The sequence below is a fragment of the Caretta caretta genome, chromosome 2 (genome assembly GCF_965140235.1).
Source record: "Caretta caretta isolate rCarCar2 chromosome 2, rCarCar1.hap1, whole genome shotgun sequence".
Classification (NCBI taxonomy): domain Eukaryota; kingdom Metazoa; phylum Chordata; order Testudines; family Cheloniidae; genus Caretta; species Caretta caretta.
In genome coordinates, this window is record NC_134207.1 from 238,062,163 (window position 1) to 238,076,773 (window position 14,611).

Below are 14,611 nucleotides of genomic sequence, written 5' to 3' on the forward strand. Positions count from 1 at the left end.
CCCTCTGCAACCCCTGGCAACTCTGAGTTTGCGGGTCCCGCTGTCAGGTGGGGGTACCTCAGAGCTCCTGGCCACTGGGACTGAAGTCACAGAGGTCTTTGGAAGTCACAGATTCAGGCAGCAGCACAGTCAGGCAGCAGCACAGACAGCTGCAGGGCACAGGAGCCAGCAAACACAGGTGTTAACAGGGGAGTTTGAGTGGGAGTTTGTAAAGGGGGTTTGGGGGGGAAGCGAGGCAGGCAAAGGAACGGACAGGCTAGTGAAGGGAATGTGTGGTGTTCTGGTAGCGTTTTCGTGCTCGTTGTAGGTTTGTTTTGCTGTGGGTGGGTGTTTTGATTTGGTTTGTGTTTCCCAGACTAACAGGACTTAGGTGAGAAGGGTATGACAGACACAGATGCAGCAGTGGTAGTGACCGAAGTAGTGGAAGACATAATGAAGATGACTGGATGTAGAAGCTGTGGCACGTACATGATCCTGGAGCGGGTACCTGAAAAGAATTTCATCTGCATGAAGTGCCCCCTATAGAGCTGATGGAAGAGAAGATCCTAGGATTGGAGATGCAGGTGGAGACTGTGGTTGAGTTTAGAAGGGGGTTCAAGTGGATGATGGAGCAAAGACATGAGGAGGCTGAAGGGAAAAGCTCAGACTTGCAGATGGAAGCAGGACCGAAGAACTCTATGGGGATACTGCTGTGTGAGGAAACTGGACAGTGGAAGCATGGGACTAAGAGAACCAGGCAGAGGAAAAGACGGGGTAGTGAAGGAGAAATAGAGCTCAGGAGCAGGTTTGCGGAGTTGGAAAATGAAGAAGGGGCACAGCTGGTGCTCACTGAAGGTGAGAGGGCAAGGAAAAAGAGAAGAGCAGATAGTCCTATTAGAAGAGGGCAAGAGTCAATGGAGATAACACCAAATATGAGCCCCAGAAGGATATGGGATGGGTTGCAGAGGATTGCAAGGGACAATAGGAATCAAGAGGACTTGCTGCCAGATGGAACAGAGGATAGACTGGAGAATCGCACCATCACCAGGAAAAGGCAGGTCTACATAACTGGGGACTCATTACTGAGAAGAATAGACAGGCCTGTTACAAGAGCTGATCCAGAGAACAGAAGGGTGTGCTGTCTGCCAGGTGCTAAGATACGGGATGTGGACCTGAGGCTGAAGAGGATCCTAACGGGAGCAGGAAAGAATCCACTGATTATCCTTCATGTGGGAACAAATGATACAGCTAGCTTCTCGCCGGAACCTATCAATGGAGACTATGCCAGGCTGGGGAAGACGCTAAAGGAAATCAAGGCTCAGGTGATCTTCAGTGGGATTCTGCCTGTTTCTAGAGAAGGGCAACAAAGGCGTGACAAGATTATGATGCTCAACAGATGGTTCAGGCAGTGGTGCTATAAGAAGGGCTTTGGGATGCCTGGCCACTGGAAAGCATTCATGGACAGAGGACTGCTCTCTCGGGATGGACTTGACCTGAGTAAGGAGGGAAATAGACTTCTAGGCTGGAAGATGGCACAACTGATCAAGAGAGCTTTAAACTAGGAATTTGGGGGAGATGGTTGGGAGATGTCCAGGTAATCTCCACGCCAGTTTTCTCTTTGAGACGGAAGAAAATGAGGTAAGAAAGGATACAGTCGTGGGTAGGAGAATGGACATAAGACAGAAGGGCAGCGTACATACCAACCTAATAGGTAATATTGGTGGTAGAATGTCTGTGCTCAACCAGGTAAAGAATGTGAGCAAAGCCAAACAGCAAAAATTAAGATGTTTGTACACTAATGCAAGAAGCCTAGGTAACAAAATGGAAGAACTAGAGCTACTGGTGCAGGAAGTGAAACCAGATATTATAGGGATAACAGAAACATGGTGGAATAGTAGTCATGACTGGAGTATGGGTATTGAAGGGTATGTGCTGTTTAGGAAAGACAGAAATAAAGGCAAAGGTGGAGTAGCATTGTATATCAACGATGAGGTAGACTGTAAAGAAATAAGAAGTGATGGAATGGATAAGACAGAGTCTGTCTGGGGAATAATCACATTGGGGAAGAAAGCTACTAAAGCCTGCCCTGGGATAGCGCTTAGGGTGTGCTATAGACCGCCAGGATCCGATGTGGATATGGATAGAGACCTCTTTAATGTTTTTAAAGAAGTAAATACTAATGGGAATTGTGTGATCATGGGAGACTTTAACTTCCCAGATATAGACTGGAGGACAAGTGCTAATATTAATAATAGGGCTCAGATTTTCTTGGATACGATAGGTGATGGATTCCTTCACCAAGTAGTTGCTGAACCGACAAGAGAGGATGCTATTTTAGATTTGGTGTTGGTGAGCAGTGAGGACCTCATAGAAGAAATGATTGTAGGGGACAACCTTGGTTTGAGCGATCATGAGCTAATTCAGTTCAAACTAAATGGAAGGATAAACAAAAATAGATCTAAAGGCGGAGGAGGCCTGGAATTACTTCAAGTCAAAGTTGCAGAAACTATCAGAAGCCTGCATCCCAAGAAAGGGGAAAAAATTCATAGCAGGAGTTGTACACCAAGCTGGATGAGCAAGTATCTCAGAGAGGTGATTAAGAAAAAGCAGAAAGCCTACAAGGAGTGGAAGATGGGAGGGATTAGCAAGAAAAGCTCTTTTACTGAGGTCAGAACATGTAGGGATAAAGTGAGACAGCCTAAAAGCCAAGTAGAGTTGGACCTTGCAAAGAGAATTAAAACCAATGGTAAAAGGTTCTATAGCCATATAAATAAGAAGAAAACAAAGAAAGAAGAAGTGGGACCGCTAAACACTGAGGATGAAGTGGAGGTTAAGGATAAACTAGGCATGGCCCAATATCTAAACAAATACTTTGTCTGAATATTTAACGAGGCTAATGAAGAGCTTAGGGATAATGGTAGGAAGACAGATGGGAATGAGAATATGGAGGTAGATATTACCACGTCCGAGGTAGAAGCGAAACTCGAACAGCTTAATGGAACTAAATTGGGGGGCTCAGATAATCTTCATCCAAAAATATTAAAGGAACTGGCACTTGAAATTGCAAGCCCGTTAGCAAGAATTTTTAATCAATCTGTAAACTCAGGGGTTGTACCGTATGACTGGAGAATTGCTAACATAGTTCCTATTTTTAAGAAAGGTAAAAAAAGCGATCCGGGTAACCACAGGCCTGTTAGTTTGACATCTGTAGTATGCAAGGTCTTGGAAAAAATTTTGAAGGAGAAAGTAGTTAAGGACATTGAGGTCAATGGTAATTGGGACAAAATACAACATGGCTTTACAAAAAGTAGATTGTGTCAAACCAACCTGATCTCCTTTTTTGAGAAGGTAACAGATTTTTTTTAGACAAAGGGAATGCAGTGGATCTAATTTACCTAGATTTCAGTAAGGCGTTTGATATGGTTCCACGTGGAGTATTATTAGCTAAATTGGAAAAGATGGGGATCAATATGAAAATCAAAAGGTGGATAAGGAACTGGTTAAAGGGGAGACTACAGTGGGTCACACTGAAAGGTGAACTGTCAGACTGGAAGGAGGTTACTAGTGGAGTTCCTCAGGGATAGGTTTTGGGACCAAGCTTATTTAATCTTTTTATGACTGACCTTTGCACAAAAAGTAGGAGTGTGCTAATAAAGTTTGCGGATGATACAAAGCTGGGAGGTATTGCCAATACAGAGAAGGATGGGGATATCATACAGGAAGATCTGGATGACCTTGTAAACTGGAGTAATAGTAATAGGATGAAATGTAATAGTTAAAAGTGCAAGGTCATGCATTTAAGGATTAACAACAAGAATTTCTGTTATAAACTGGGGACGCATTACTTGGAAGTAACAGAGGAGGAGAAGGACCTCAGAGTATTGGTTGATCACAGGATGACTATGAGCCACCAAAGTGATATGGCTGTGAAAAAAGGTCATGCGGTCTTGGGATGCATCAGGTGAGGTATTTCCAGTAGAGATAAGGAGGTGTTAGTACCGTTATACAAGGCACTGGTGAGACCTCATCTGGAATACTGTGTACAGTTCTGGTCTCCCATCTTTAAGAAGGATGAATTCAAACTGGAACAGGTACAGAGAAGGGCTACTAGGATGACCCGAGGAATGGAAAACCTGTCTTATGAAAGGAGACTCAATGAGCTTGGCTTGTTTAGCCTAACTGAAAGAAGGCTGAGAGGAGATATGATTGCTATCTATAAATATATCAGAGGGATAAATAGCATGGAGAGAGAAGAATTATTTAAGCTCAGTACCAATGTGGACACAAGAACAAATGGATATAAACTGGCCATCAGGAAGTTTAAACTTGAAATTAGACGAAGGTTTCTAACCATCAGAGGAGTGAAGTTCTGGAACAGCCTTCCAAGGAAAGCAATGGGGGCAAAAGACATATCTGGCTTCAAGACAAAGCTTGATAAGTTTATGGAGGAGATGATATGATGGGATAGCCTAATTTTGGCAATTAATTGATCTTCGACTACTAGAGTGGATATGCCCAATGGCCTGTGATGGGATGGGATCTGAGTTACTACAGAGAATTCTTTCCTGGGTATCTGGCTGGTGAGTCTTGCCCACATGCTCAGGGTTTAGCTGATTGCCATATTTGGGGTCGGGAAGGAATTTTCCTCCAGGGCAGATTGGCAGAGGCCCTGGGAGGTTTTTGCCTTCCTCTGCAGCATGGGGCACGGGTCACTTGCTGGAGGATTCTCTGCACCTTGAAGTCTTTGAACCACGATTTGAGGACTTCAATAGCTCAGACATAAGTTAGGGGTTTGTTAAAGGAGTTGGGGGGTGAGATTCCATGGCCTGTGTTGTGCAGGAGGTCAGACTAGACTATCACAATGGTCCCTTCTGACCGTAAAGTCTATAGATTCTATGAAATCATAGCCTTACTAATGATCACTAACAGCAATAAAACAGTAATAGTCAATGAAACAGTATTTTTCTAATCTTTTTATACATAGAATTTAGTTTATGGGAGCAATTATTTGCTTTTATCAATAGCAACTCATTGACCATTGAATTTTCTTCACTCACAAAAGACTATTATGGCTCCAGAAGTAAATTCATAAAAGACAGAAAACTTAAAGTTAAACTGGAAGTGAAGCCTTAAAATCACCCACATGTGCCTAGACATTGCAATTCACTTGATATCATGGTTGTAGAACATGCATACTGAATGCTGGGTCTATACAGTCATCAAAATACTGTATTTAAAAACACTGATGTTTTTAGCCTCACAAAATAGGCATTAAACTGCACATCAGTGAATTTTAATATATATTTTTCCTTTAGAGGCTTAAAAGTTTCAGATTTGTAGATATTTTGGCTCCTCCCCAGTCAAATTATGGGGCAAAAAAGTTTGCTCTGAGACAGACTGTACATAACGTTACATCTCACTGAATTATAAACTATTGGAAATCAGAGCTTATAAGGGAAACACTGACAGATCATTACATCTAATGGAAATAAAGGAGACTGCTACAGTGTGTGGAAAAGGTGTCAACAAATGATTAGTAAAAAGAGCAAAAATTACTCATGTACCATACTATGATTTTCGTTCAGTACAGTAATGGAAATCTATTAAATGCATAGCATTAGTGTAATGTCACTTTGATGCTTCAAAATACCTATTGATTTATGCAAGGTTTCATTGTGTGCCTCACTAACAAATGAGTACTTGAGGCTTATTCAAGTATGTTTATATGTCTATACAGACTAATAATTTTGTTTCACTGTTGTGTTTTTTATTCATGTAATGAAGCATGCTTATTTCAATATAAGCTACTTTTTTTTTTTAACTGTTAAGAGTGCGTTTACAAGATATGTAGGGAAGCAATGATTTTAAGAGTATGTGTGAAGATACTATTCTGTATTCTTACTATACGGATGCATTTTTCTAATTAGAGTGACCTGAATACAGATGAAAACTGCATTGTACACGAGTTTATGAGTGTGTTAAGGCCTTTCCTCAGAAAAAAATTAAACATAGTATATATATGTCTTTGTAAACAGTATCTATTCAATGGCTGTCCAAAGTGCAATCCTTTTACGTGTCCATTGGATCCACTGCATCTTTTATAATGAAAGTGTGGGACTATGCACCCCAAATGCATGACAGTTTGCCTCTGAGTTTGAAAGTGACATCTCAACATTTCCATGTCTTGTAAAAGAAAACAGTTGCACAAAATGCCACCCAGAATCTGAGCTGCAGATCCTGCTCACCAAGAGCCTTACGTCCAGCAAGTTTCAGCAGCAAGTGATAGGGCAGGAGAGATAGAGAGGAGGAAGCTTGGAATCTAGAGAAAGAGATGTGTGTCTGAATGGGAACAGGAATGGAGGGGGGTGGGGAAAGATGAGGAAAAGAATGGAGAGATAAGGAGAACGGGGGGAAAGGAATTGAATAAATATGAAAGCAAAAATGATATGGAAAGAACAGAAATGTCAAAAAAGTGTAAAAATAAGATCACAGGGAGACAGCTTTAAAGTCACAAGGTACATATACGTGGTACTTTCTAACTCAGCAAATCAGCTCTCTTTTTGACTAGGCATATCTGCTAACTTTGCTGACAAAATCAAAGTTTCATTGCAAGGGCAAAACCACCATGGTATGCAGAAAAGAATCTGGTGGTTATAGAATCATAGAATATCAGGGTTGGAAGGGACCTCAGGAGGTCATCTAGTCCAACGCCCTGCTCAAAGCAGGACCAATCCCCAATTTTTGCCCCAGATCCCTAAATGGCCCCCTCAAGGATTGAACTCACAACCCTGGGTTTAGCAGGCCAGTGCTTAAACCACTGAGCTATTCCCCCCCCAATTAGTAGATCACAAATTAAATATGAGCTAACAACGTGAAGCAGTTTCAACAAAGGCAAACATTCTGGAGTGTATTAACAGGAGTGTTGTACGTAATGCATGGGAAGGTGATTGCTCTGCTCTACTCTGGACTGATGAGACTTCGGCTGGAGTACTGTGTCCTGTTTTGGGTGCCACAGTTTAAGAAAGATGTGGACAAATTGGAGTCCAGGGGAGAGCTAACAAAAATGACAAAAGGTTTAGATAACCTGACCTTTGAGGAAAGGTTAAAAAAACTGGGCATGTTTAGTCTTGAGAAAAGATGACTGGGCGGGCGGGGACCTGATAACAGTCTTCAAATATATTAAAGGCTGTTATAAAGAGGATGGTGATCAATTGTTCTCCATATCCACTGGAGGTAGGATAAGAAATAATGGGCTTTATCTCCAGTTAGGAAGATATAGGTTGGATATTAGGAAAAACTTGCCAACTCTAAGGGTAGCTATGTTCTGGAACAGGTTACTAAAGGAGGTTGTGGAACCCCTTCATTGGAGGTTTTTAAGAAGAGGTTAAAGAAATACCTGTCCTAAATATGTTTATTGGTGCCTCAGCGGGGGGGGGGGGGGGGGGAGGGAAGAGAAGCTGGACCAGGTGACATCTCAAGGTCCCTTCCAGTCCTACATTTCTATGATTCTGTGGTTGAGGTAGAGTCTACAAAACTTCACCCTTCATGAAACAAAGTAATTGCTTGCTAAGATGTAAACACAGAAACACCACTGCCTGATTTTCAGAACCCGTGCTAAGTCTGCAGCACAGACAATTAGAGAAGTCATCATTTGATTTTAAAAAGAAGCAAATTTAATATGCAAGTCATCAAGAGATGGTACATTTACAATTATTCCCCAAATTCTTTTTCCAATTGCTACTCAGTCTTCTATATAACCGTACTTTAAGGGTTAACACGCTATTTGATTTATTCACAGATGTAAAATGTTTCATTTTTCACCACACAAACTGGGGAGAAGAATACCGATTAACAAACATTTCTGAAAATACATGAGGAAATTAGTTGTACAGTCCTCAGACTGTTGACAAAAGGTCATGGGTACTTTGCACTGTATAGTTCGTGTGTTCCGCATCCATTATATGCGCAGGGATTTAAAATCATTGTCTCAGAACATGCTGTAGATGCCTGCAGCACTCATTGGCATCTGCCTGTGAAATCTATTTGCGAGCTCACTGAACTGGATTCTACACTTTGCTCAAGCTTTGCCCTACAATGGAGAACAGGTCAAAGGGAGCCAGTTGTGGTTGCTGAAGATCAGCTCTAACTTATACAAATGGCATAAACTCAGTCAGTGTTCTTAAAGCAGGGTAGGTTTGGATGTAGCAGAGCTCTCTGGCATGTACTTCCTCATTTTTTCTCCTCACTGTGAGGGATCAGTGGAGATGGGAGAAGGGTGGACTGGTGCAAAATCCACATCAAATCCACATCAGTCAGCTTTCTCCTAGCACAGAGCTCCTGAGCACCAGGGGAAATTATCTGTTGGCTATTTCTGGCCACTTTAAGCTCAATTTGCACCAGATGGCTGGCAGAAAGTGGCCATCGGCCACCGTAATGACAAAATCATGTAAAACTGTTTAAAAGGGCAAAACACACCTCTCAGGACATTCTTTTTAATTTTCCTTTTGTTTATAATTTTGAATCCTGCAGCTGTAACTGTTGTCTTTACCAATGGTGTTTTCTTCTCCACTAATATGTTGAGCACGGCTTTATTTTACAGTCTCACTTAAATCCTGGATGCTGCTGTGATTTATTTTATTTTCGAGTGTGTAGAAAAAGACACGTGCATATTTGCTTTCACCCTCTCCCAATCCCACCTAAAATGACACTGCAAACTGATGTAAAGAAATAAAAGACAAATTTGGATCAATCAAACCTAAAAATCTCGGTCTAAATTTTCACTAATCTTCTTCATGATACAGTAGGTAGGGATTTTAAAATAAACTTATTTCCCACTTACTTAGTATATTAAAGTCACTTTAGTTTTGCCCGAACTTGAGACAGGTAATAGTACTATTTAAGGTGAATATCAAGACAGTATTTTAACAGCTGTTGAATGTCAAGAATAATAAAAACATGTCACAGTAAATAAGTAATTCCTTTGTGTCAAATCCAGTGAGCCGTTTTTTATTTCAAAATTCATGCTTTTACCATGCGCTGTCACTGTGAAGAAACTTTGATGCAAATTACCAGAAAAACAAAGTGACACAGCAGTTACAAGAAAAAGAACCTGAAAGAAAGGAAGAAGTTGTCTTTCATAACCAATTGCTCACCTATGTAGGTTCCACTGTTGTAACCAGCACATTCAGCATCTTCTGGACGAAGTGTAAAAGCATACAGAACAAAAGCCAAGAAATAAAGCAGAATAGTTAGAAGCCCAGCCACAAATGCAAAAGAAGAGTTACTTAAAATGACAACTGTACAAAGCATAGCATAAAAGAGCTTTAATATGCCATTGCTTAACAACATAAAACAACTTTTATTGTTTTATATTTTATCTGGAGGAATTCTGGAATTTTGCAACATGCACACTTCGATCTTTTTACCTTTTCATACAGTGCCTTTTTCATGACTACAATCAAATATTTTAAAAAGAATTCTAACTTTACATTATTTATATTTTATCACTTAAAGAAATAGGAAAATATGATGCCACTTAAAAAGGCAATAAAATACTTTATTTATGTAAATCAAACTCTTTGGTAAACTATATATTATCAGATTTTAGCTTAGAATTTTGGCTCAGTGGATTAGACAGAAAGGTTTTTGATCAAAAACATGCCCTTTCAATTTGATATAAAATAGCTATAATGTATATTTTTACATGCCAGAGGCCTTTTAATCAAAAATATGAGCTACAATTTCTAATGCCTTTATAAACAGAAGTCCTTTCAAGTAAACTAAAACTAGAAGAGATCAGCTGCTACTGCTTTAACATATGCTGTGACTATTACTGCAACCTATGCTGTAAACTGAGGAAAAATAAAGGATATGTTACATGAATAAACTTATTATTGTGTCTCAAAGCAATACATTCTTCAACACTAATTATACTCTGCTTGTAAACAGTTAATGAGCTACTGTATTTTGCACAACACATGAATGGAAAAGTAAGATCTTTTAGGGTCATATAATTAACCTTTCTCCACTCCATCCCACTTAGCAAGTTCTGCCAAGATTATTTTATGGCACCGTTGCTCTTTTTTGTAAATATCTATATTTCCCAATATTCAAATAAAGATAAAACCCTGACCAGTATGTGAAACATCTAAGACTAGTTTGAGTGATATCCAAAATTGTTTTCTAAATATGAGATGGTCTGATTCAATATATTTGATGTTGTAGAGGGAATAGGAAATTTTGTACATATAACATCAACTACAAACGTTGAACTACATTCAATTTTATTCTAAACACATGTTCTCTAAATAAAATTACTGGGCTATGCAGGGAAACTTTTGTACATATACCTTCAATTTCCTCTGAGAAGCACAAAGGAAAAAATAGGAAAGGAAACCATTAAATGGGCTGAAAACACAGCTGAAGAATGAAAAGTTAAGTCTAAGAAGAAAAAATGTACCTACCACACTCAACCGTTTCCTCATCTTAGAACAGCCAAAAAACAAAGTATTATTATTTAATACTTTATAAATAGGAAAAATACATCTATATTTAGCTGCTCTAAAAACTTCTCAGATAGCAATTGTTATTCTGCAGAGGCATGCTCCAATTTATCTACATTGATTTAGTCTTTAAATGTTGACGTTATGCTTGAACTGAAAGAATGAGGATAGTAAAAGGCACATCAGCATTATCATAGGCCCTCTAAAATCCTTATCTGAGAATTTTTGGCTATTGATTAAGAAATAGTAACCTATAATCTTATCCAGTTGTGATGAGTCATCTATCTTGAATTAAGGGTACCGCTATGTAATGGTGCTAAGCCCCCTCACATGGTCATGTGACTGGTTTAATCAATCAACCCAGGATATTTAAGAATCATTACCCTAAATGCGATCTCTTTAATATTTGCACACTCTGGAATTGCTACTGCATGTTTGTTTTTAGATTTTTTTTTAAATGCATGTCTATATTCATAACTGTGACAGGTGCTGCAAAAAGGTTATTCACCTGTGAGATTTGTTCTCATGCTGCCCTATCACAGTAACATCTGTGTGGGTCCATGCATGTTATTGGGGAATTACCTGCTTAAGTCTTTCTGTTGGCAATAGTTAGCTATGGCACTCCTGTCCTTTCTACTAGAGCTGGTGATCTTAATTTTTCTTCTCTAACAAACAAAGAGGTAGAATATATTTGTATTGGGAGAAGATGTATATCCTCAACTCTGTGGAGAAAGTGGAAGGATGAATGAAAGACAATACACTGAACTGTATTCACATACCAGAGATATGCTACAAGTGACTGGAATGTACAACCATGTTCATGTAAATGTACTAAGTTCAAAGTGCATAGCCAGTGGCTTCCAACAGAAAATGCAAGACTGATCCCAGAGGCAGTATTTTCAACTTTTCTTTCTCCAATTAGCAACTGATGTCTCAGATGCAGGATGGCATATACCTCTCCTGTTTATCTGGATAGCAGGAAACACCTTTCCCCTTTTGCCCTGTGGCATGGACACAAAAGTTCTCTTTTCTAGGAAAGAGTAGATTCCCTAAAGAATCACCTTTCAATACTGATCTTGAAAGCACCCTTGAACAGGCTAATTGGGAAGAAATGCTCTGAACCACATTTAAAAATCTCCTTTTGATGATACAGAGGAATTCCTATGTCTGAGATGACCATAGGGCATCTGGAAAATCCTTTAAAGTTGATGCTGGCTGGCTGAATGTGCTCTGTAGCCTTTCAGAAACATGGATGTTTTGGCTGATTGCAGGCAAAGAGCTTCAGATTATTCTGTGTTTCTTGACAGTGGGAACTAGCACCCTGTTTCTGGAAGTAATGAGTCCCCTTTAAGCTGGACTCAGAATAGTACATCAGTTTCTTGGAATGTACCATTCCTCTCCTTCCATGGTGACAAGTTGAGACCAAGGCTGGATAACTGATTCTTGCATTTCTTCATGTTGGTAAAGATTGTTCTCTGTACACTCTCTGGCATACAGCAGGTTCCAGAAGCTTTTATTGTACCTCTAGTTGAAGGCCTAAAAAGGCAAAGACACAAAAGTCTGCCAATATATCTCCTGGAAGGAGAAACTTGCTACCACATTATATGAAAAGGCGACCCACATTCAAGGACAGCTCATGTCAATTCCCCTAAAGAGTTCCTTGAATTCTTCATTAGTCTTTGAGAATGAATTGAAGAACTTTCTTTGACAGTTCAATCTGGTACTTTACCATGTACAATGAGTAACTTCATATGTGGGCAGAAAACTTCAAGGACTAATGCAACACCTGAAGACTTTGTAGTATCAAGAATCAGTCCAGGGATACCAAACCAGTATTATCTCTGTCTAAGGTTGACAGCCACCAAGCTTTTGTGGGGAGGAAGTGAAGCTGAGTCATTCTTCTATCACTTTAGAAACTGGCAGGGTAGTATGGAAGTGTTACTGTATGTCCATCATATGCCAATAAGCTGGAAACAACTCAATGGAGTCCATGATTTTTGCCCAGGAGCAGTGATGCTGGAACAATCTTTATTATGAGAGTGCTGAAAGCAATTGAATAAAACTGTAAACCCTGTATATGATGGAAATCACTTCAAGCCAGAAGGTGCTATATCCCAGCATCCCTAGTTCCAGCACCTATTCCCAGGAGTGCAGATCCCTTAAACAAAGGGACTTAGTCTCTTGTCATCCTTGTAATAAATTAAGGATCCATGGCTTTTCTGGGGCGGTAGGTGATATCACCAAAGAAGAACAGTGGAAACAAGTGACATCATACATATTGGGAAAGTGTGGTGCTGAGCCAAAGAGAGTTTTTAAGAAGGAATTTCCACTCCTAGTTCCCCTGCAACTGTTGTGGTCTTTTTTCTTTGGCTACTGTTAAGGGGACCAAGGGTTAGTACAGTCTAGTCTGTGATGAAAAGAGGCTATCAGGGATATCAACAGGTCGAGATGCATTCTTAAGTGTTGTAACAGCCACCCTCAGGTGGTACAGTTGGTTGCCAATTTGAACATCAGATAATTTTACAGGATAATTACCTACCCACACCAAAGTTAGGGGCTAGTTACTAGGAGACGTGTGAATTACCACTAGCTATTAGCACCTCTGCATGCTTGAAGCAGTAATTTACATGCACAAGGTGTCTGTCTCTAAATTTTGGCAACACTGGAACATGTGAATAAAATCTTATTTAATTGAACTGTGTGGTGCATGGGGATGAGCAAGAAGAGACCGACTGAACACTGTGCAGGGAGGAAGCAACTAAGATAATACAGGGGGACAGAGAAGACAGAATGGAGAGTAGAGAAGTGAAAGAAGGGATGAATTTAAAGTGATCATGGGGAAGGAGCTAGCAAAAACTTGAAAAGAAAGAGGAAAAGTATAAATCAAGGCTGCGTGAAGGAAAGGGAGGGAAATTTATAAAAAAAGGTAGATTGAAGGAACATACCTAAAACAGATGGAGGAAGAGAAACCAAGATGTACAGGAGGAAGAGAAAAAATGATGGGGGAATGGGAAAAAAGGAAGCATAAATGCAAAGTTAATTTAGGAAGTTAATGTTTTTATTGATTTTATAGAGTTGAAATCCAGAATGCTTGATTAAAACAATGCATAAATACTATATTATGTGCACAAAAAACTATAAATCTTTTAATTAAAAATGCATTTATAACTGTTTAGGGACCTGAGCTGAATAGCTTTGACTTGTGATGTTCAAAACCTTGGGCAACCCCAAAGAGTGCCTGAACTGCTTGTGACCTCCAATCCAGCCCTGAGTTAAATATTTAATTCCTGCTAATTTTTCCTTCACCATATTTTTGTCAAAGAAACTTTGTCAAAGGCTGGTAGGTCTAAAATTAGACACAGAAGCTTTGTTCTGATTTCTGGGCAAATGTACATGTTGCACTAACCCTCATGTTCTGTTTGGTTCTAGTGATCAAACAAGGCACTGCAATGTACAAGAATTTGGATTTGTACAGCACCTAAACACAATAGGGTCCTGGTCCATGATGAAGGCTCCCAGGCTATATGATAATGCAAATAAATAATAAATTTTAATTTAGAGTGATTACATCCAATTATAAACAAATTGGTTTATTAGTGGTGAATAACCTAGCATCAGATAATTGCATCAAATACCTAGCAGAGCAATTGACATTTAAACTATTTTGCTCTGTTGATAGGTTATAAACATTTTTGTGGATCAGAGGGACATTTTAAAAAAAGAAAGCTTTAAAGCAAATTTAAGGTGAGCAAACTTGATTGTGCAATATGTTCAGATTTAAACACATATGACAAGACAATTTGTAAATGGAAGACAAATGGCCTTGTGGTTAAGGCCTAGGACTGAGAGCAGAGATATATGGGATCTATTCCCAACTCTGCCAGGGTCTTCTTGGATGATCTTGGGAAACTTGGATCACTCTGTGCTTCCAGTTGCTTCATCTATTTCAGAGTGGTGTGATGAGGCTAATGTTGTAAAGCACTATGAGATCCTAAGATGGAAGATACTATAACTGCAAAAATTATCTGTGTGAACAAAGATGTTAGTATGCTAAGTTAACAGTAATATGTGACATTAAAACTATCTTTGTTTCTGAATTAGCTTCATGTGCACAGGGAGTTATAGTATCT

The 14,611-nt window shown here is 39.5% G+C and overlaps 1 protein-coding gene across 12 annotated transcripts in view; it reads right to left on the minus strand.

Annotated features, from left to right (window-relative positions):
* The window catches only part of MPP7 (MAGUK p55 scaffold protein 7), a 338,962-nt gene that overhangs the window by 46,365 nt on the left and 277,986 nt on the right, over positions 1 to 14,611 (minus strand). For 11 of the 12 annotated variants that reach the window (XR_012667271.1, XM_075125943.1, XM_075125948.1 and 8 more), the window contains one exon: positions 9,132 to 9,170. The exons of the other annotated variant lie outside the window; for it this stretch is intronic. Coding sequence is in view for 10 of the 11 variants with exons in the window: in XM_075125943.1 (XP_074982044.1) it covers positions 9,132 to 9,170 (39 nt within the window). In the remaining variant the exon portion in view is untranslated. The remainder of the gene's footprint in view (positions 1 to 9,131; positions 9,171 to 14,611) is intronic. 12 annotated transcript variants of the gene reach the window in all.